Raw genomic sequence first — 24,158 nt, forward strand, 5'->3', positions numbered from 1 at the left:
CAAATGAAATTCTCTACTATGTAGAAAATACTCGTCAATGGGACTTAAAATCATACATAGTTCAGAATAATCACTTACAGAACACCTTAGCATTGCTAAACTGCATTGATTTTTATATATCAATGTATGACAGTTTGCAAAGAAAAAGGAAAAATTAGGTGTCTTCCGAGGAAGAGGGAGGCAAGATGTCTGCTGACATACCACAGTATGTGCGTGAGTACAGATTTATGTACAGAGAAAGTTGCTGAATATTTGTGGTTTAAAGAGTCTTAGCTATGAGACAGAATACCAACAAAATTGGGAGGAGTTCCTCCATTCAACTCTCAGAGCTCAGACTTCATTACTGAAGTGCCCAGCAGCCCAATAACAAAAGCCTTAAGGTAGCAATTCTTGAGACTCATCATTTTGGTACCCCTAAAACACTTCCAAGGTTAATTACTTTCTGGTCAGCTGCTTCTGCTCTCCCAGAAGTCAATACAACAATGCAGGCATCACTTTAGAGATGCCCCTGCTTTGCTGAGCTTTGCACATTGAGAGGGCAGTGACTGAATAGTTTTTGAATGCACAATACCAGGCATGTGATTAAAACATGCATTTTAACAGGCATTATTAGATTTTTAAAGCGTGGAAGGATTGAGGTACTCAAGTCTGCAAAATGTATGTGTACAGATATGTCAGTAAACACGTTCGTGGACAAATCAGAGACTGGCTATGAAGAGTACAGGAATTATTTTTTAATTACACCCAACACACTATGAAATTGTAAGACCTCAATATAAAGGCAATCCCACTGCAGCTTCTGAGGGGTATCAACAGACTCTGTAAAATCTAAAAATAATTGGTGTAGACATTTACATGAGGTCAATTGAGTTCAACTAACACAGAAGTTGTTTGGAGATTATTGCATACAGTGCCTTGCACAAGGGTTAGTTTCTTCTTTTCCCAACCATTGCAAACTACTGCTGCTGAAAAGCCAGGGAGTATTTTTCTCTATGTGACTGCAGCAATTCCAAAGGAAAGTTGAGAACTGGGAAGCATATAACAATTTTCTTAACAAGTAACTAAGGAGTGGGATGCCAGAACCCAAACTGGTTGTCTGTGCAACACAAAAGTGAAGGGATACTTCTATTCAAGAATATCCTAGCATGTAAGGCAATCACATGCTTTCAACAGTGAATGGATGAACTTTTTACCCTGCTAAAATCTAATGAGCCCCACAGTCAAAGGCAGAAGGAAAATTATGAATTTGCTGGAACTGGTTTCAGCAATTACAAGAGATGGGTATATAGTAACTGGCCTAAGAGCCACTATTACGCATAGGCAGACTATTCTCCAACTTTCCTTTTCTAGATAAAGGAGAAAAGGGTTGGGACGTCAGAGTCACAAAAAAGGGTGAAGTAGCTATAGATATCTGGAGGCAAGAATTTTACTTCCTAATGTTTATTCAGTGCATTAAAAATAAATTCAAGACTGTTTGCAGGAAGACCTTCTCAGACCTCTGGCACAATGTTCCAATGCTCAGGTCTTAAATAAAAATCAACTCTGAAAAAGGATGTTCCCGTCTTTTGAAATTCACAGAACCCAAGGTTCACCCTTGCAAAATTTTTAATTCTACCAGGAGGAAAACTGCCCTTCCTGCAGATGCCAAGTGCTCGAGTCCATGACTGAGCATGAGCTCTTAGAAACCCATCCTGAGTGCACCGTCTGTAGGGAGAACGTATCTATTTCAGAGAAACAAGAGAGCCAGCAATATATGCATTCTTCCTGTTAGTTGAGGCGGGGAAAAGAAAAGCTGGTTATAATATAGAGCCCGGTATAGAAGACACGCAGACCCAACAGTCTTTGGAAGCAATGGACAGGGAAGAACTTGAAAGTTAAAGACAGGAGAAAACACTGTAGGAAGAAAAGAGAAAAGAATAAATCAATTTACAGTTGTTCAGAGGGCCCCCAGGGATCTCAGGGAATTGTCTCAAGGTAGAATTTCATCCTGAAATTCAGTAGCAAGCAGTGTGAGAACACAGTGGCCTTTCCCTCAGCCAGGGCATTACTTTGGTTCTTAACTTAACCTAGATAGTTATCTTTTGTGGGAGCTCTGTACCTCTGAAACCTGTCAAATTCAGCTGAAGTTCATCAGACAGACAAACAGGCAGATACAGAGCAAATGTGGATGATGAAAAACCAGTACAAGCTCTTAAGTTTCATTTCCTTAGGAAATACACTTAAAAAAAAAAAAGTAGAACGAGCACAGATGCAATAAAGCTAAGAAACTCTGACCTCAATTTCACTTCCCTAGCTAATGAGTACAGCAGGTAGATATTTAACAGCTAAACAAAGGCAGACATGCAGTAGCTCTAGCGTCAAAAGAAAAAAAAAAAGGAAATAATCAAAAGATATATATTATTTACTGAAGGTGGTGGAAGAAAGATAACAGTGATGGTGAGACTGCTTTTGTGTAACAAAGTCTATAGTCCCCTCCTGTGGAGAAACATATTGTGTCGCTGTCACAAATCCTAATTGCAAAGAGCCCAACTCTAACTGCATTTGGGCTGTGATTAGGGTGGGAGCCCAAGAGGACCAAGCTGTGTGGGAAGCAGTTGTGGAGCTATTCTAAATGTCAGACAACTCTCAATCATTTTCCCCAAAGCAGAGTGTGTGCTTTCCTCATTTCCAGGTGATGCAACCTGTCTCAGTAACTTATATCTTATCTTTCTCATCTTTTTTTGTCAAAGTATAATCTACACTAACTTAAGTCAGAAAGGATCAGGTGGTTTTTCTGACACACACTTCCCATCTGCTCACACATTGCTTTACATTTTGACTTAGTGCGTATTACTAGACTTGGAAGTTTAAATATATTTAATTTATTCTATTAAAATCTACCCTGTAACACTCCATTCCAACTCTGATCCCACAAAATCTGGTATTTTTTCTAACCCTGACTTCACTCCATATTCTAAGTTTGTTAAGTACACAAGACAAAATTATTTTACTTTGATCCATTCTTGTGATTCACCACATCATTTATAATGAAAGTAACAGAAATGAACTTTTCAATAAAACCAGGATATTTTTGAAGGAGTAGCACCTTAAATAAAATTGTAATATTCTGTTATGTCAATACCATTTAAAAAAATGCTTTGAATACAGGGGCTTCAAAGGTGGGTGGGAATAGAACCCTCAATCAAGAAGAGGTGCTGCAAATTCCATTTTGCAATCCTCCTTCTTTATAAAGCCCTCATTATTTAAGGTTCAAAAGCTCAAATTACACTAGTGAAAGTTACAAAGGGACTGCAGGGCACCTGAGTGGTATGTTGAAAGGCATTACTGAAAACACCCGGGGCTGGGAAGGTGTGCATACAGAGAGTTGATGACAGTTACTGTGGTTGAGACTGATGCATGAGAACTCGGGACATTAGACAGGTAATCCTGGCCTGAGCTCTCAGATCAGATGAACTGCTTTTATCTGGGAAATACAAACATACATATCTTTGAAGGCCTTGGGCCACCACACTCAGTACCTGGCAACATCAGGTCATTTTCTGACAGACTGTCCATGTCAGCCCATTTCCTCCCATCAGTCAGACTAATCAGAAGGCAGAAGTGCTGGTTGGTGCCAGCTATACACATAAACGCTTGCAATTAAGTGACAGAATCTGTAATTAATTTTTGCAATTTTTTTAAATTGTTCTGTATTTTTCTAATGTCCCTTCCTCAATTACTGAAGACAAATCTAACCGTTCCAAAGTGTGAGTAATTTCAGTTAAATACAGATGTAAGATCATTCTTAATAGCTCTATAATTACAGAAATTAAGACAAGGCTGCTTCTAGTTAGACCTAGTGGTCACTGGAGCATTAACCACCTCTTTCTTTTTCAATATCCTTTCTCAGCTTCTGAGAGAAATTAATATAGCACTTATTTGTATTCAAGAGATAATAAAAATTAATAGGGTATACTTACTTAGGCATTACTTACTTAATGCTCACAGTAAGAATATAAAGCAGCCCTTCTTTCAATATCCCTCTCTTCTATAGAACTCCTACTTGTGAAAAGGGCAGCTTTTTGGGACTTGAATGGGGAGACCACATCTTAGAAAGAAATATCATGAAAATAAGATAAACACTATTCTCTCCCTCAAAAATTAATCTGATGTAATACAAAAGATCTTCTTCTGAAAGTTGCACAGATTAAAAAGACATGGCGCTAAAGACAAAGGAACATTTGAGTTCTAGCCAATTAATTCTTGTATCTTGACTTTTTCTTCAAAAAGAAGGGAAAAACTCTGAAAAATCCCAGGGAGTCAGTGATGCACAGTCCTTTCAATTCCCTAAGGCTCTATACTAACACTGCTCTGCTGGGATCATTTAACAGTCCAATATCCACAAACAGGAAAACTGCCTTCAAAGACAAGTGTCAAAGAAAGCAAAGATCCCCCAAAGCAAAACCATGATACTTTAGTCATGGATGGTAGAATCTAGCAGAATCCCATCTACTTGCCAAAGCTTCAGGTCAGCATCCAATGTAACTTTAAAAAAAGAAAAAAAAATCAGTCGAAGTAATAAAAATAGTCAGTATCTTTCACAGTAGGAACAGTTCTTCCTGCTGACACTCCTCTAATTAAGAGAGCTTTTTTCTATTTCTCCCACTCGTCCTTTTGATAAATATCTGCTTTTATTTCAATTCTTCTGGTGAAATTTTTAAGGTAATTCTTTGACTGCGCATGGTCTTATGTGTAGCAGATGGCAAAATCATAAACCAAGTTATTAAATCTCTTCCCTCCATCCCCCAAACACACAGTAAATCAACACGTGCTGATGTTTTAATGAATACAGGCTCGGTTTTGGTTTATTTTAAATCCCACTCACATGAATGATAGCCTTACTACTGATTTGAAAAGGAACTTAAGTAAGCCTCATGCCTCAGATGAACTGAAGCACAGAGATGGGATCTACTCTATCAAATACTTCCCCTTTACTTTGAGAAGATATTCTTTCCTTATATACCCAGCAATTGCATTCTATTGCAGCCATGCTACATCCTAAATGCTTGTTAAAAATCAGCTTACAGCCTATATGGTCCTTTCATCATATTCACACAGGAAAAGAAGTTACCAACTTTTTCCTAGGAAAGCATGTGTCAAATATAGTAGTCAAGAATTCAAAAAATTAAAGAACAAGCAATAATAAATACCACAGTTATCATTTTCAACAGAATATTTACTGAAGGCTACATAGCATTTTTGCATACTTGGATATCAAAAATCAAACTGGCCACAAATCTCTGGTTGGCTGGATGAAGAGTACTAAAAATATTTACCCCTATTTCCATGGTGAAAGAAACCAACATCTAAACATACCCTTCACTACAGTCTTTTAGCAGCAGCTATATGGAGATCCTGAGCTTGCAGATGCCTCTGGAATGCCTCATCCAGAGTCACAGAATGGGTCAGATTGGAAGACACCACAGTGGGTCATCTGCTCCAACCTCCCCATTCAAGCAAGGTCATCCAAGAGCACATGGCATGGGATTGTGTCCAGACAGTTCTGGAATATCTCCAATCAGGGAGACTCCACAACCTCTCTGGGCAATCTGTTCTGATGCTTGGTCGCTTGCACAGTAAAAAAATTCTTCCTCCTATTCAGATGGAATTTCCTGTGTGTCAGTGTCTACCCATTGTCCCTTGCCCTAGTCCTTGGCACCACTGAGAAGAGCCCGGCTCCATCTTCTCGGCACCCACCCTTCAGACACTTAAAGACATGGATGAGGTCCCCTCTCAGTTGTCTCTTCTCAAGGCTGAACAGGCCCAGCTCCCTCAGCATTTCCTTGTAAGAGATGCTCTAGACCTTTCATCATCTTTGTTGCCCTCTGCTGGACCTGCTCCAGGAGCTGCATGTCTCTCTTGCACTGAGGATTTCAGAACTGGATGAGGTCTTCCACTCACATTGAAGGAGAGCTACACTGAACTGTCTCCCAAGCTACATCTTAAACAAGAGGCAGTTAGGAAAGGCTATGGAATACCAGTAAAAATTACAGTCATAGAGCCATAGAATGGTTTGGGTTGGAAGGCACCTTAAAAGTCCTCCAGTTCCAACCCCTGTGTTGTGGCCAGGGACACATTCCACTAGACCAGGCTGCTCAGAGCCCCATTCAACCTGGCTTTGAACCCTTCCAGGGATGGGGCATCCATAGCTTCTCTGGGAAACTTGCTCCAGTGCCCCAGCACCCTCACAGTACATCATTTCTTCCTAATACCTAATCTAAACCTACCCTCTTTGAGCTTGAAGCCATTGCCCTTTGTCCTATCACTACAGTCTCATCCCTTCAAGTGTTAGAAAAGCAAAACACTACTAAGGGTGCCTGGCCATACAACACTAACCCTGTTGTTTAGTCGCTAACACCTGCAAGTCAGCTGCCCAAGAGAACAATTCCCATTGCCTCCAAGGGCCCTCCTGATCAGGCCACTAGCTTCACTGCAATCTCACACCCCAGGCAGCTCCCGAGGCTATCCACTACTCCAACCTGGTGCAAGCAAGCAGCCTGAACTGAAAGGTGTGCACTGTGTCAAGGTGTAACTTACGGCAGTGGGTTGCAAACCTCATGTAGAATACATGCACATTAAACAGCACGAAGACAAATTTTTAAAAAATTGAATAGATCTTCAACTTTCCTCCAAAGGTGGTGAAATTTAAACTGTGGAGAATTATGATGAAATAAAAACTGGTTAGCTAAAACTAGCAAGGTACAGTCATGAACCATAACCTTTATAGCTACATCTCATGACTGAAACTCTTTACTAGTAATTTCTAGAATGCCTCTGCTGCTTGATTGACCTCAAAAATCAGATAACAGCAAAAATTAAACTTGAGCTTTCAACCAGCAAAGTAAGTACCTCATGTCAAGGTATCACTCCCTGTAAAAATGTATGGTTTTGGTATTACTGGAACATTTGGAAAAGGTCCAACTAAATAGATATAAAACCACATATAACAGGAAATGAGCCAATGTTATCTTGTACTGCTCTGCCCAGACAGGCTCCAGGCAGCTTATCCTAGCTATGCAACATTGTATTGACTAATACTAGGAAATACAAATATCCAGTCAGAAGAACAAAACAGTTGGCAATAGATTTTTTTTTTAATCCCACTTCTTTTTAGGGATACAAGGTTTAGGAAAAGCAAACACAAGGCATTTCAGTTAGGCAGATATATATAGGTACACACACACACACACACTTGTTTTGGAACCTTTTTAATCTCCTGGTGCCAAGGATACCACGGTCCTGATATGGCTGATGTTTGCATGCTATTAAAAAACATGTTCTAGAACAGCAAGACAGAACTCCTTGTTTATCCATATGTGAATTTCATTTTTTTTCATAATAGTAACGTCTCATGACTGTTTTTGTTAAAGGTGGGCATCAGAGTCATGGCTTCTCAAGAACAGAACCTCTGCTGCACCCATTTACCCAAGAATCTTATAACTTATGAAGAAACATGATTTTTATGAAGCAGGTATTATATTCAATAGTTAGGCATGCACCAACGTTGTGAAAAGTCTGCTTCCAGGTAATTTGGCTGACATCATGACGAAAAAATGAGGAAAAAAGAGACAAAATCAGTTACAGAGCTGCTAAATCCATTTCACTGACTTCCCTGTTCTAATCCCAGGGAAAATACTTCCTCCCAGAAAAGATGTTATGTGGGTGTGCTTGAAAACATCTGAGACTTTCAAGGAACACATTCTTTTTCTGGCATACACTGAAACATTTCTAAAAGTGATAAATGACAGTGTCACAGTAACCTATCCAAATTTAAATGGAAAACAGAACAATCCTTTCTGAAACAGACGGAAGGCCAAGTTATCATACCTCTCCTTGAGCTTTGGGGACTGTCATTTAAAAGCAGGATAAGATGACATCTTCCCTTTATTCTATTGTACCAGTCATCTCCTGCTGATTTCCTGCTAAGAGAGCTCTTCCCCCTACCCTCCCAGGATCATTACATTAGTCACACATCATTTTCCCTAGGTCCTAGGCCATCAGAACAAAAACACAGAATGTAATACATTCATTTACAAAAAAGGCCTTACTGTTCTCTTTCATTTTATGTAAAAGGCCTAACTGATCATTTCCCCCACTTTCATTAGAGACAGGCGAGAGATTTCTAGTCTAGCACATCTTTCACAGCCTTCTGTGAGTCTCTGAAAAGCACTTTTTGGTTAACAGCTATACAGAAACTCTATAGGAAAACCTCTTCGCTTTTTTTGGTATTTTAACAAAAAAAAAAGTCTGCAATTTAAATTGCAGCAATAGACCAAAGCTCACACTGGTTTTGAAGCCATCTTTAGAAACTCCATGCAGAGAAAAAGAAAGACTGCATCTTTTTCAGAGAGACATATTTCATAGCGGCAGAAGTAATTACTTAATCCATGAATTTCACTGTTAAATAAAGAAGTAAAATCAGGAATGCTGCAGTTTTCATGGCACTGTGGAAAATAAAACCTGGCCAATTTCTGAAATGAAATACTTATCTGCCCCTTAGAAAATTTTATTCAAATATGTGGAATTGTACAGCATGCACATAGCACCTCAGGATATCAGCACAGCACTGACTAACCTCTATGAAATTATATATTAGCAAATGTGGCTACCAGTAAGTAACAAAGAGAAGCCAAGTACAACTCAGCGTGCCAGATATATATTCTGAGATGACTGGCCCTGCTGCTCCAGACAAACCACATTGAAAAAGCAGTGCTCTCCCAGCGACAAGTCTGCCTCCTTTGAACTTGGGAGTGAAAAAGAGAAGGGAGAGTTGCAAGGTCAACCTCAGAAACCAAAAGGGTGCCAAGGTGCAGAAACCTACAGTTCAATGACTGGCAGTCAGACAGACCACCGGGATCTGCACTGCACTTGGACTAACAGGCTCCAGGACTCAACTTCTAGAAATAAATACACACACTCCCTCTCTTTATAAATATTTTATACATATGCATATATATACACATATATATACATACATATATATACACATAGATACATATATATACACACATACTTTTTTTTTTCAGAGCTGTAGCCATGGGTTTCTAAAATGAGCAACAGTTTCCAAATGACTCTACTTTCTAATAGAGTTTTTTTAAAAAAACACTAAAGAACACTGTGCAGAAAAACGCAACAGGAAAAAAAAGATAATCAAAATGACAAATGCAAATGGATGTGAAATAATGACAGACAAGTAAAGGCAGCAGAGAAAATACCACTGATAGATAGAGGCAAGGTAAGAAGTGAGCCTGGTACCTAGCAACCAAGTGATCTACACAGACTTGCTGCTAGAATTTCCAGAATTCTGCATCTAATTCTGTAAAAATACAGTAGAAGAGTGCTAAATGATTCTAGTGGAACACAGAATATAAACAACATTAAATGAAACAGAAGTTTGGAATGTTTATAATTCAACTGAAATCCATACATCATACTTACATTATTCTTCTGGCAGATAATTTCCTGAAATAAAAAAGAAAAAAAAGAAAATAATCTTGATAGCACTAGGAAAGACATCTGATCAGTATGACTTTCTAATATTGTTTGCACACATGATAAGAAAAGGTTGGTTTAGAGATGTTTTCTATGCCTGTCAAATCAACATAAATGAGATATTGTCTCAGGAGGGACAAAATTACTATGGAACCAAGTAGATATATACAACTTATATATACATAAGAGCGTACATACTGTCTGCATGTGTATATACATATATACACATACATACATGTCCCTCCATTTATAAATTTGCCTAGAGGCATGATGTCCAGAAGTTTTCTATTAATAAACACCTATTCATATTTGAAAAGTCAAATATAGTAAGTAGCATTTTGCTACCAGGAGAAGCAACCAAAAAGAATAGTAAAAACAGTATTCATATGAGGTTTTAAAATATTCCAAAACTGCTTGAAATTCACTTGGCTCTAATAATCAGATGCAAAAACCACATCTTCACATTTTCAGTGTGAATTTTCAGAGAATTAGAAGCATACACAGATGGAAAGAGCTGATTCCTGCACACTAATCCAGGTGGTACAGTGCATGTGTAAACCACTTCCGAACAATGACCTTGCTTCCAGCAAGATTTGTCAGCCAGTTCTGATCCCAGAAATCAATAACCATAACAGATTTATCAGATAGCTATGCCTCTGCCTCTGGGACTGGTGAGCAGCTTCACCAGCACAACAGCATTAAAAACAAGCACAGCGTCAAACCAAGGCACCTCATACTTTCCATGTTGCTTAAGTCAGGCTTCGATAAAACTGCTCTTCTCCCTGTTGAGAGGGCTTGCTTCTTACATGACTGTTTCTAGCTTTCCAAGTGCAGGTCATAAATGTCTGGTCAAAACCCCCAGCATGGACAGGAACATCTTTGACTAGATCAGGTTGATCAAAGCCCTGCCCAGCCTGGCCTGAAGGTTCATACAGAAGAACATTTCACCATCAAAAGCTTACTTACATTGCTTTATGCCCTGACTGAATCACGTGCTGCAGTTCTGTATTTCCTTCATTTTCAGTTTTTGAATTCCCCCCTTCTATACAAGATTAAAACTGCACATGCTTTCCTGCATTGCTTCTACTCTTATCTGCTGGCTGTAACAAACACAGGAACAAACGCTGCCACAGGTGTCCCAGCATGCCGACAGCTACTTTTTTTAGGCAGTTACTAAATAGTATGGAAAGGGTCTCGCTCTTTAATGGCTTTCCTACAGACTGTCGAGAGCAGAAACACAGGCCCTGTTCAAAGCTAAAGGAAACTGAAGGGAGTCTTTCAGTCAGCAGAGTACTGGTGGCAACTGTGACATCCAAGCCTCCCTGCACAGAGCTGGGCTTCCACTGATGCCTGTGGGAATCCAGCATGTGACTCAAAGTCCAGCCTCTAAACTAGTAGCCCGGTGCCTCATCCCAAGTGATTCTTCAGTGGGAGTTGGGTATTTGGCTCTTTGCCCAGTACAGTGAAATTCTGCTCTGCTTATACTGTAGATCATTGTACTTACACAATTGAATTCAATTCCGAGATACATCTTTTATCATTAGCATTATTTTTAGGGCTTTTATCTGTATACTCTTTGTGTGCAAAAAGAAAGGAAATAATTGGATTGCAAGTGGTCCAGTTAGCTGAGAAAATCTGAAGGGAAAAGCAGGGAGAAGACACTGAGTTACTAAGCATGTCCCTCCCAAATACAGGGCAAACCGAAAAAAAAGGGGACAGAATCAAAACCAAATAGCCTGCACTTGCCATAAGCAGTGGAAGCAAGCCCTTCCTGAGAGGTGGTGGTGCCCAGACTGCAGTCTGACTCACCAAGCTGCTCATTGTAAATGCTGCTTCTCAGCAAAGCCTAGAAGGGAAGCGCAAGAGCATAAAACACCTCCTGAGCAAAGCCAATGCATCTGAGAGAGGGGAAGTAATTGAAAAGACTGCCATCCAAGTTGTCTACCCTTTCCCATCATGGAAGTTACTAAACCTTTTGGATAGTTGCAGTAGGAAGCAAGTATCGGGTCCTTGGCTGACACAACTCACAGCTCCATAGATTACCTTAAAACACCCTCTTGCCTTAAACCAAAGTACCATACTGTGCACTGAGGCATTAGTTTTGTTTTTTACTGATTCCATTACACTGCTGGTAATCTCCAGCACAGCAATCTTGCAGGTACCTGATGCAAACAGCTGTAACTCAGCAAGACTTGGCAGAGGGTATCTGGAGGTCCCGTAAGTTTTGACAGAAAACTGCTAATTTAGACAAAATCTAAAACCCAAGGATTATTTTGCTGCCTACACACTACCACTCTGACAGGATCTTTATTACTGTAACAAACACCGGTAATTCCCTTGAATGACAAAGTCATGAATTTAGTTTCTCATCTCAGATTTGCCAAACTTCTGTTTCCATAAACAGCCACTTAACACCTAGGTATTTAACTGACTGTGATCAAATAACCTAAATCTTTCTCTTTAGAAAACTAAACTGAGTCTTACATCATTGCATCGTAGACAACTTTGCCAGGCCTCAGAACATTTTTGCTCTTCTGATCTGAACCACAAGTGGTATGCATATTTCTTACAGAGAGAAACTATTTCAAGTGTTAGACTAGCTGTCACTTGCCCCCCAACCCCCTTTTTCCACCCAGAGCTACCTTCAGTGACTGCAGAGACTCTGCATTTGTGTCACAGTAGAGGATAATGTTGTTAGCCATGCTGAAGCTCTCCCTGACTCCCAGGTGGTAGAACAGGGAAGGTTGACGGAAAGCGTCACTCATCTCTACAACAGCAATATCTGCAGAAAGAAATGAAAAACATTATTGTCAATGCTACACATTTCTGACAGTCAAGTACTTCTGGGTCATGTTTCTTCACACAGTTTAGTCTGATAAGAAGACCTGGCTTTAATTAGGAAATAAGAGGTCTAGAGGGATTTCCCCATTTTAGCTATTATGCCTGAATTTTAAATATAGTCAGCAGGATGTGGTTTAGTTTTTTTGTATTCCACTATTACTCCTCTATTTTTTTCTTTAAGTGAGACCTTAAAACAGTAAGAAGAGATAAACCACTAATCAAGAAAAGGAAAAAATTTCATTTGCTGTCTTGAGGAATAAAATCCGCTTGGTAAATCTATACATGGTGACCGACAACCTTTGGTAAAAATAAAGGAAAAAATTACATTTGATGTGTTTTTACCCTCTGTGCAAGTTGCAACAAAAATTCATGTAAACTATGTACATCACTGCAGAACATACTGTATAGATTCTGTACTAGAACTTTGGAAGAAAACAAACTGAAAGGTAATGTTGCAGTATAAATACCATTCAGATCTATTTTGATTAATATAGAAAGATGAGAGAGAGAATGAGAAAAGGACAAGGTACAGATGCAGAGAAGCAACAAGGAAGTGAATATGTAAAGCCAAAGAAATCCCCATATAAGTAAAAACTTTACTGTGCAGAGAATTCTGTTCATAATAAATTTTACCTGCAGAAATAAAATCAAGCACATGTACAAATGCTTACAGAACAAGGAATGTAGTCCACAATTTCTCTTAAACTAAGTGATTCTATTGACCAAATTCACACCAATATCAAAATAAAACAAAAGGCAATTAATTATTTCTGCTCTTTGTAAAATTTCTGTTATACCAGGCAGCATATTTCCAGTGCAGAAGTCTAGTAGAAGCAAGAGAGCAAAGCAAGAAAACTGACACATCTCTACCTCTTCCACAAACACCTTTCTGTCTTTTCACCCAATTAATTTTTTTCTTATCTTTCAGAAAAAAACAAAAAACAGAAAACCAAACCCAACCCAGAGAAACATGCTTCTGTTAAGAGTCGGACAATAAAAGCAGCCTGGTTTCCAGTATCTCTCTGTGCTTTTCCCTTCCTTTGGATGCTTTCATGACTGAAAATACAGATAGCAAGACAAGCTCTGCAGGGAAAAAGCTTATGTACCCTCAAGTTTCTCTACTCTAATTAATCTAATAAGAGATTCTACCTCTAACCACAACTTTCCACCTCACCTGTTTACTTAGATCATCAAAATTGAAATGAAGATATTAAATAAAAGATAACCCTTGTGGCCCTGCTCTCAAATGGGGAAGCAGTGTCTCTCCAACTTGTTGAAAACTAGTACCTTTGAGACATCTACTCTTCAGTAGTGTTTTTCTGTAACTGGCCTACAGGCTTATAAATTATTTAAAAACATGAAGGAAGGATAGATACACACAGGGGAAAGAGCAAACATTTGCCTATACAAGCTTAGGCTCTTCAAGAAACAAGATTAAAAGAGAGGAGACTAATATGGTACAAAAAAGGATATTTTTTCACACTTAAAAATCTAGTATTAAATTATGTTTTCTAAAAGATTCATAATTTGTGTTCTAAGCAACCCCCTCTGTCCAATTTCACAAAAATATTTGCAGTATGTATTCCATCAAATTTGATTGAAGTAAAAAAGGCAGTGCACTGCTAAGACTACACATAAACTCACTTCCTTTCATTTTAGGAAACTGAAGCATCACAAAAGCCAAACAAAAATGACAGAACACCACTATATTTTGGGTGAGATTAGGCTTTGTTTATTTTCTTCCAAAAGTTGCCATAACACAAGTTATATTTTTAACTGCTCTTATTCACATAGAAGTCTAACCTTGAGCAACTCTAAATCTATGGTCTATATCTGTTAACACCAAGCAGGAGGAAAATTTGCGCAACTTGCTATGACTTAATTCTGCAATCTTGCAAGATAATGTGCTCTCACTAGAGTTGCAAAACTAAGATTAAAAGAGAAATATTACTTTAGATGGAGCCTGATCAAAGCCATGTTACAAAAAACACTTGAGAAATCCTATGTTAAAATGGCAAGTTCCTAGGATCATGAAGAAGGAAAGAGGAACTCAAAAAAAATGATGTGTGTATATATACTACTGTCAAACTGGCCAAATCCATTGAACACAGTCTGACACAGGGCCACACTGTAGGAAACATTCTTGGGTCCTGTACCATCCCTATCACAGTAATAATAAAATAAAATAAACCCCAAACCATACAAAAACCTTGAGTTACTTATGCAGAGGAGGGAAGGACCACAGGTAAAGAAATATTTGTATGAAAAATTGCACCAAGATACTGGCGCAAAATCTTTTGCGATATTTCTATTTCTTATGTAACTAAAGAGGATTTCTTTCCTTAGCATGTCAAGACTTCTATGAAATCCAGGTCTACTGGATAATCTCATTTGATAGACAAAGCAGTGTCTTCCTTAGAACTGGTTCATCTTCTGTGAAGCTTTCCTGCTCACTCTAGCAGTTACGTATTTCAAGATAAAGACTCATGACACAGCCCAGATTTCTCAAGTTCGGGTTAGGCCTGAGGGCTTGTATCACAATTTCCAAGGGGAACAACCCAAACCTCACCTGCAATTCCAACAAGCCACAAAAGGTATGTGCACTTTTGGGATCAGCTGTCAATCCAAATAAAAAAACATCCTAAATCAGCTCTTCTGACAGACCTGTTTCTGACTATCTTCTTTCACAACATCGGGAGAGAAACTCCTCTGACCAAAGGAGGGATCAGCATACTGAGCACTTGACAGGAGTGCAGAAGTCAAATACTGTGTAGTAAATGGAAGCTTATTTGGGATTAAAAAAAAAAAAGAGAAAAAAAACCACCACAGAGAAACAGTAGTGGTAATGATTCCTACAGAGCACCTGAAATGTACCATTGAGTACACCACAAAACAGACAAACACTATATTCAGCTACATAAAATATGATTAGAAGTTTAGCAAAGATGAGCAAGACTGATGGTTTTAAAGACAAATCTACATAAAAGTATACATACATATATCAAAATTCTCACTAGTTTGAAAGAGCCAGGGTTTAGCTAAACCCAAAAGAACTGTTTTGTCATCGATACATAAACTGCCAGAATCCTGTATATCTGCTTCTCACTCTCATTTTTCCCAGATGAAATTAATTCAAACATACTCATGCAATAGAAGATAAGTTTTCTAAGTTTCATTGGAGAACACAGTTTTGTAAGTGGCAAAATGGTATTTCAATAAAGGTGGAGTAATCAGCTCTACAGTTATACTGGAACTACCCCCTTACCAAAACATCTGTGGTTTGAGTTTCAAGGCAAGTAAAAACCTGATCAAGCACAAGAATCAGAGTAGAGCTCTCTCAACACCTCAGCTCTCAGGATGAAGCACTCTGAAGACCAGGAACTGACAACTCACTTCAAACACTCTTGCATACCTTCAGCGTTGCAGCAAAGAAAGTCCGTTCATGCTCCAGAGACTAATGAGTAGGGTGGGTATGGAAGCATACTTCATAAAACACTAAGAAAAGACCGAAAAGTGCAAGAACTGCAATTCTTGCAACCTCACAGGTTACTAGAAAGTGAAATTTAGTTCTGTGCCCAAGACCAAAGTACGGGATAAAAGTTACTCTATCTCATGAAAGTAGACCAGGTGACAGATCGCTGATACTAAAGAAAACAGGGATAGAACAGTTTTTACTTCTTCTAATCATCTTTGACATTACAGAAAGTCTTACAGTAAGTCTTGCAGCAAATTATTGTCTCTTGATAGTTTATGAGCAATAACGTTAAGTCTAATCACAATCTTTTCTCCCATCTCCTTCAACAACTGGCATGCCTAACTAGACAAGACAAGTGTATCATGAACATAAGACTAGAGCTTCATTCACTCAGGCCTAGGTAGCAAAACCAGCACAAATACAGCAGGAGGCAGTTTAGTGTGCATATCCTAAATCACCCTGAGCTCTGCCTGCCTGCTGACAGCAGCCAAATTGCTTCTAATGAAGCTGCCGATGTACACATTAGCTGAGTAACCACACAGTGAGCTGCAGACACACCAACACCCACACAGCCGTCACAATCCATGTTATTAGGCTAACTAGCATCCACACCAACAATAGCTTGAAACACACTGTCACACATTCAAGAGAACAAAATATCACTGAGGAGTAACTGGCTTCTTATTACCCTGGGAAACAAGATTCATGGATTGGAATTGGACGCAATTCATTTGACCCTTTTTGCCTGAGTACTGGAAAAAGTACACATCTCTGTGAAGTTTGGCATATATTAAAACCATCTTACCAATCATTCTTACTTGAGATGTAAATCCACTTTATTCTCTTTAAGCTGTCTGTGCAAAGACTGAGAACCTTACATACAAAATCTCTAATTCACTTGTCTTAAGAAATGGTAAAAACTCAAGGGTATACACATTAACATGGCCAAAACCCAGTAAGTGTCCATTAGTGGATATAGAGCCCTTTGCTCTTGGCTATTAGCCAGGCCTTTAGTCACCAAGACAGTGATAAATGAAATGCAGCGGTCAAAGTCCATCTCCTACTCATTATTTTAAATGTAACAGGGCAAAGAAGAATGTTTAAACAAGTGCTCTGAGATACCAGATACGTACACCCTACTTTTTGATACTACCTGCTTACTACAGTGCTGCCAGGAAAAACAATGAATACAAACAGAGCAGCTATACAACAATGAATGTTTATGTTTGCTATTATCTTCTGATTAATTGGTATTAAACATGTGATCATTGCCTTGCATTCATTGTCCCACAATTAATCAGGGGAAAAGGAATGATGATAATGGCAACTTCTGAGACAGACCAGGATTTTGTGTTCTTTTCCACTTGAGGGTTAAAAGAGTAAGATACTGTTCTGACAGAGATACAGAAAAAAAGAAAGGAGGGCAAAATTTATTTTGGTGCAAGTCTGAACACCAAACATATTTCGTACTGCAGTAGCAGCTCTGTTCAGCCTTAGAATAACAACATAATGACACTTACTATTGGGCAAACTCTCAGAAACAAGCAAGGAATATCCTTATCTACTTCAAATTCTGTATGATTCTCTGTGCTTGGCATAGATATCTTCCTGTTTATCAGGGACTGCCTGCTTGAGGTGGGAAACCTGCTTTGGCGATCCCAGCACTTCAGTACAGATTGGTATTTCTGGTTCAACTGTGCAAACCACAGTGCCACTGACTTGTCAACAGCACTGGAACCAGACATTTCCTGTCAAGAGTGTCTCATACGGCTCCAAGTCCGGAAACAAATGATGGGAGGCACTGAGGTGAAAATACCTAAACACAGGTGAATGGCTGACCTCCCAGGAAACCAGTCCAGCCAAGCCAGTCTGTTGGGAGACACTAACCAAAAAAACCTCAGACTTTATAAGGGTGTCGGAGGCTTGAATATGGGGAAGGAAAAACAGGTAATGATGGTACAGGTAAGTTAAGTATGTCATATACTAGAGGAAAAGCAGAGTATTTGTAGAAGCTTGAATTAATGTTCAAAGTAGGCTTAAGGGCACCAAGACAAAAACATGTGATGGACATGAGCTAGTTCTTATCTAGTGAAAAGCACTATGACTTAGGAATCTTACAGTAATCCTGTCTTAAGCACTCTCATTTTTATGCAATGGAAGCAGAGATCCAGCATCAATGAAGTACAGATCAGAGCCTGTCCTGCAACCTACTCAAAAGGGAATTTCTGAGCACAAATTCCCAGCAGATAAAACACAAACCCAGCTGTCTGGTGGCTGGTCCCTTTCCAGATGCTGCATAACACAAAGTAGAGCTAGAAATAATCGGAACACTTAATACTTGGCCAAAAAGCATCAAGTTTCCTTTGGATACAACAGTATCCAAAGTATTTTGCCTTCATGCTGGTATTAAGAGTCCACTGTTCCTTGAATAGCTAAACTGAGTTGAGCTGCTCTTGAATTTCAAAGTGAATTTCTACACCTAGACTCACAAGCAAAAAGGTATGATTTCACTTCAGACAAACTCATCAAACAGCTGTTACTGTTAGGGGTGGTTCTGACCCTCTTCCACGTTTGTATCAGATCTAGTGTGGTCAGTACCCAGTGAGACAACTCAGTCTGTTTGCTTGGAGGGGTGGGGTGTGTGTGCAGGATCAGTTGACTCCTGGATCAGTTAGATGATCTCACTTTCCACCCACACAATCACTAAGAAGGCACCAGACACCACAATATCTGCTGGGATGCAACTGAGTACCTACTTACCTCTCTGCCTGAGAGTCACATATTGTTCCAATGGGTAAGTAAATTTCAATCCTCCATACAGACATGGGTGCAACACCCACTTGTTCAGGAATCCCATATATAATACCACAGGAAGAAAAGTTCCTTGAGGAACAATACAGAAAATAAATAAAAGCACACTCACACAATCTACCTCATGACATTAGGCATCTATAGCCATACTGATAGATTGTAAATTGAGTATGTGACTCAATTTAGGTCTCTAGGAGACTGCTCAATAACAAAAATAAACTATCTAATCACATAAAAGCAATCTTTCCTCTTTTAAAATCATTATTAATTTTTTATTTCTTTCTAGTTAGGGTAAGAAAGAAGAACTACTTAAGTAAAAGGATGACAATGTGCAAGAGCAAATATAAGCTGTGCCTGTATAAATTTAAACCAGAAATCACAAGAAAGTTCATAATCTACAAATCCAAATGTCCTGGAGCACTCCCCCCAAATGCTTAACTGATTGGTCATGATCTGTTATCACATTGCAAAACTTGCACCCTGTCCCACAATACGTCGAGGTGCTCCTTAGTAAAACTCATGCAAATTTATTCCTGGCAACTTTTATAGCTAAATGGCTCAGATCATTCTCACAAAATCAGATGTGAGACTTCACCAGGTAGAACCATCAAAGCAAGGAGGAGAGAAAAACAAGCTACTTTTTTTTTACAACAACAGTATTCTAGACCAAGATCCCCCAAGTGAAACTCTGGCCTTTTTGTCTGCACTATGCTTCAAAGATGCAAAGGGGAAAGAACCTCTTGCTTCTGTAATCAAAAGCTGATGGGAGATAAGCCAAAGGCAATTACCAAAGTAAAACAGCAGAAGCTGGCAATGAACTGGTAACACAAAGAAAGTTATAACAGATGTTGGAAAAGGAATGAGACAGGAAGATGTAGATGACAAACAATAAAGGGTTGTGTAGGAATTAACACATCAAACTACACACCAAAACCTAAATCACTGTGTCAATGATCTGAAGAAAATTGAAACAATATAGAAAGGCTTCCAGATGAAGAAAAAGAAAAAATAAGAAAGCTTGAGATTCAAAAAATCCACTCTTTCTTGGCCCAAAACAGGATTGTAATGTTATCACATGATTCCAACCCCCAATAATTCAAAAAACCCACTCTCGGCTTGATGCATGTGGGAGGAACTCAGCATTAGGCAAGAATAAAAGATGACAAGCAAACAAAGAGCCATTTATTTAAAAATAACCTCAATATGTTCAGGCTCATTGCATCTGTATCAATCCTAGTGAAACAGGCTCCCTACTACCAATAACACCAAATACTAAAGACTACCTTAACTCTGAACTTTGTATCAGAAAAAATACTCAGACCTCAACGGGGTAACTACTGAAGCTCAGCTGAAGACAGCAGCACATTACAGGGCTAGTGTTAGGATCTGTACCAAACATTATTTAAGCAATCCACAGGCACAACAGCAGAAGTAGTCAATGAAAACAAGGCAAGCTGTAGCAAATCAGTACTTCTACGTTTGGAAGTTTTGTTCAAAATATCTTCATGATTGCAATTTTTTTTCAAAGAAGACCAAACGCTCCTTTGGCCTGGACAGGACCTTAAGCAGGCAAAACCCCCCCTAAACAGATAAATAAATAAATAAGGGATGTGGCAGTATTTGTGTGGTTATTTTGGTTTATGTTTCCATGTTATGTGTCTTTGAGATGCAAGATGAAAGAGTGATTATTCATTCTCTGGAGAAGTGACCGAGCCTACCCAAGAAGAAAGAACTTGTAAGAACACAAGTGAGCCAACAGAAAAGTTCAGAGAAGAAAGGAGAGTCCTATGAAAACCAAACAGCCAGGTCTCAGGGGTGGTGGAAAGTTTTCCTGAAGTTTAAGTGAACGGTAGAGTTTGCTACAGCTCCAAAGCTGCAGAGATCATTAAACCAAGGTAGGAAACAACAATCCACCTCAAGGACAGGATGGGCAGGAGAAAAAGCTGATTAAAAGTTCTTTTTATTTCTGTCTTTTCTGTTCTGTTTATTTTTGACTTAGTGACCTGAAGTTTTCTCCATCTAAGAAGTCTTCTAGCTTCTTTTTTTCTAAAATCTCACTATTTTCACTTACAACACAGTTATATATTTGGTTCCTTTGTTCAGCTCACTGTGACAAAAATGTCTAGGCAGATCCACTTCCAAACTTCAAAGTCTGAGTTTCAAGTCTGAGTTTCATTGCAGCAGCTGGAGGGATCAGATCAAAACTGTTTAGCTAAGTATTTCTTCTCTGCCAGAAGCCAGCAGGCAATGTTGCAGAGATACTAAGAATGAGCCAAGTAAAGACTGAGCTTTATTAGACAACAATCCAGACACATTTACAGAAAAATGCTGAGCTACCTAGAAAGCTGAATATCAACAACTAATTTAGTGCTCAATATTACGTGAACAATTAGAGCTGCTTTTCTTCATGTATGTTACTTTGCATTCACTATCACTGAACTTCAGCTGTCCTTTACCTGCTCATTTGCCTGGTACCATAAAACTTTCTGCATTTCTTTACTGCCTATTCTTTAAAGTTTTGACAAGCCTGCACATTAGCAAACATTATCACCACCCTTTTCACCAGAAAGAAATTTCCAGATCAGCTGTGAAAAAAGCCAACTCAAAAAAGAAAGTACAGAACAATCCTTTCAACAGCCTGTTTTTCTACTGGCAACCTTGCTTCATTGCAAAAATTACCTTCTGTTCCTTTCCTTTAAGAGTCCATTTATCTCAGGGTTATAAGGATGTCATCTCCAGTCATTTTTTCCCTTTAAGAGTATTTAGTAAAGCATCCCATCAAAAGCTTTTTGACAACTCAATATACTGTCTTAAATGGATTACCCTTAAGTGCAGGCTCATAAGAAGAGTGTGATTTCCTTCTACAAAAAAGCCACTTGAACTCCTCCTTGCTGCCAGATTTTACCCATGAATCTAAATGATGTGTTCTTTATTTATATTTTTAACCCATTTGCCCTAATGTAATACCAGTATAATCTCCCACTGCAATGCTGCCGACATCAACTAAACTCAGAAGTCACGCACCATAATTAACATCTCATCTTGTTTCAGTCAGAGCTCCTTGAGAACTTCTGAGTCATCTTCCCATACTTCCTATGGCTTGTTCATTGCCTTGATGTTCATTTTATCAGCTTATTTTAAAACATCTCTGGCAATTTAAGTCTGAGGTAGTTCCTCAGCCTTATCTGTTTAAGGAAAGTCCTTACAATAGTATCAGGGAAGTTGCACTATTCCTAACTCTTCCTGTTCCACCTTGACTGCGTAGGATCCCTACTTTTCTCCCTGTTGATGAAGCATTCGAGAAAGACTGAAAAAAACCCAAACAAACAAAAAACAAACCAGTCTTCAGCAAGTATGACCCAACTCTTTTGGAAACTAAGTAAACTTATTAAGGCTTACATGCATTTTTACACATTTTTTAACTTGTTTCCTCATCTGAACAGGAGTTCTCCTTTCAAAGGCCATCATTCCATTCCTTCATCTTCTCAGCAACTCCACCTGCTGTGGATTACTTTAGAATTTCTGCTGATAAATAGCACAAATTTTCTGGAAGGAATTTTCCTTAGGATATCTTTATGCCATCCGAAAGCCCTTCCTCTTTACAGCTAATCCTTTCAATTTCTTGTTAAGAAGCTTGCTCATTTTTACATAGGTTCTACTAGAAATGTGGCCTGCACCAAGAGGAGCTAAATGTCTAAGACAGACTGTAGACCCTTCTCGAGAAGGCCAGAGTCATGTCCATTAAGCCACTGAAAAGACTCTGGAAGTGCTTCTAATTCAAAGATGCAGAAATATTTCTTATAACGTTATTTTCAAGTCATGAGAGTTAATGTTTTCCAACCCAGTGATACCGAAAATGGTTTAAACTTAGCAGACTCATGAGCAGCAAGTACAGACTGAAAAATAAATACAAACATTTGAAGATTATGATGAACAGCATCTGGAATGCCTGTAAAAAATGGGAACCTTCCTAAGCTTCTGAAAACTTGGAAGCAGATTTTTTTCTAAGAGATATAAACAAACACATTTGTTAAATGTCTTTACTTAGTCATGGAAATACTTCCATTCTAAAAAAATCCCTATTTTTCATAAATAATACAGCACTTGAGAATTTTAGACACCAAGTTTCATCATAATCAAAAAACATACCTACCTCTCCTGGCTCTCGCCACCCTCTCCACAAAAATCTCTACATTGTAGCATTTTCACAGCTATGCCCAATGTTTTCCCGTGAACAGCAAGGCACTGAGAAAACTAATTGCCCGAAGGCTTTGGAATTCACATGCCATGTTTTCTGATTAAAAACACCATCATCTCTTAAAAACATCACAATCTTCCCAAAAAGGAAAAGGAAAGGAAGAGCAACTTCAGAGCCACATGGTACATTCTAAAGCATCTGAAAACTCATCAGCCTGAAGAGTTTCCAAGTAATTTCATGTGCACACAATACATAACAGGTCTTAGCAAACCCATCCCTCAGGAATGTTAGTCCTTTCGAAGACTATTTAACTATATCCTTTTATGGAAAAATGCTTCTTTTAGCTTCTTCTAAAGATGCTTACAGATAAGAGTTAGAAAGTCAAAAATTAAAATGAGTTATTACTCCTTAATAAATCTTTCCTTCCATTCCTGATTTTAAATTCCCTTTGTTTTTCTTCTGAAAAGACCCTATCTAGTCAGTCTCCATCTGCATGGAAACAACTCCATGAACGATTCTGATAATCCATTTTTTCCCTTGTCTGTGTCTTCCACCAAGATACAAATTCAGTTTTTCAAATGTGATGAGCAAAGACGCATGTAGTAAAGATATGACACATCACAGATTTATACAGTTAATGACTCTTCTGGTTTTTCCTTTCTTTCTTTCTTTCCTTGTGACTCCTGACAAGTTTTATTTATTACTCCTGTGAGGTTTTCAGAAATTTATTCACAACAGCTCTAACCTCTGTTAGAAACCACAATAGATTAAAAAATAAGCATACCCTGCAGCATTTAGTAATTTTGTGTCTCCATCTCTTCATTTGATTTTAAAATTGGTTTAGTGACTGCACTGACCAATATTTCCCAAAATAAACCTGTATAAGCACTAGTTTATCAGTTGTTTCCTTGCTCACAGATTTCTAGGTAGCAATGCATGTTCTTTCCCTATGAGCACACAGCAATGAATTTATTATTGCTAGTGCACAAATTTATTATCATTTATTGTCTATTTGCAATGTACTAAATATTTGTTGCTTAAATTCAAAAGATTATGTCTACTTTTCCCATACATCTGCATCTTACAAGGTCTATTTATGTCCTATTTCAAAGAAATCCTTGAAAAAACAGAAAGGCATATCAGTATCTGCTTCCGTACCTAATATACCTCATCCATCTCCAGCTCATCCTTAAAAAAAAAAAAAAAAGATAAAACAAAAGAAGCCACCATCACTTTCTTTCAACAAAGAAAGCTGTAGAATTACAGTTAAGCTGCTTTTTCCACTTAACACTACACGAAAGC

The 24,158-nt window shown here is 38.5% G+C and overlaps 1 protein-coding gene across 1 annotated transcript in view; it reads right to left on the bottom strand.

Moving 5' to 3' along the window:
- Nucleotides 1–24,158, bottom strand: part of MAP3K5 (mitogen-activated protein kinase kinase kinase 5) — a 100,172-nt gene that overhangs the window by 58,746 nt on the left and 17,268 nt on the right. The window contains exons 2-3 of the mRNA XM_082303411.1: nucleotides 12,174–12,313; nucleotides 9,478–9,501 (exon numbers count right to left, since the gene is read on the bottom strand). Coding sequence (XP_082159537.1) covers nucleotides 9,478–9,501; nucleotides 12,174–12,313 — 164 coding nt within the window. The remainder of the gene's footprint in view (nucleotides 1–9,477; nucleotides 9,502–12,173; nucleotides 12,314–24,158) is intronic.

The sequence above is a fragment of the Coloeus monedula genome (assembly GCF_965178545.1).
Source record: "Coloeus monedula genome assembly, chromosome: 2".
Classification (NCBI taxonomy): domain Eukaryota; kingdom Metazoa; phylum Chordata; class Aves; order Passeriformes; family Corvidae; genus Coloeus; species Coloeus monedula.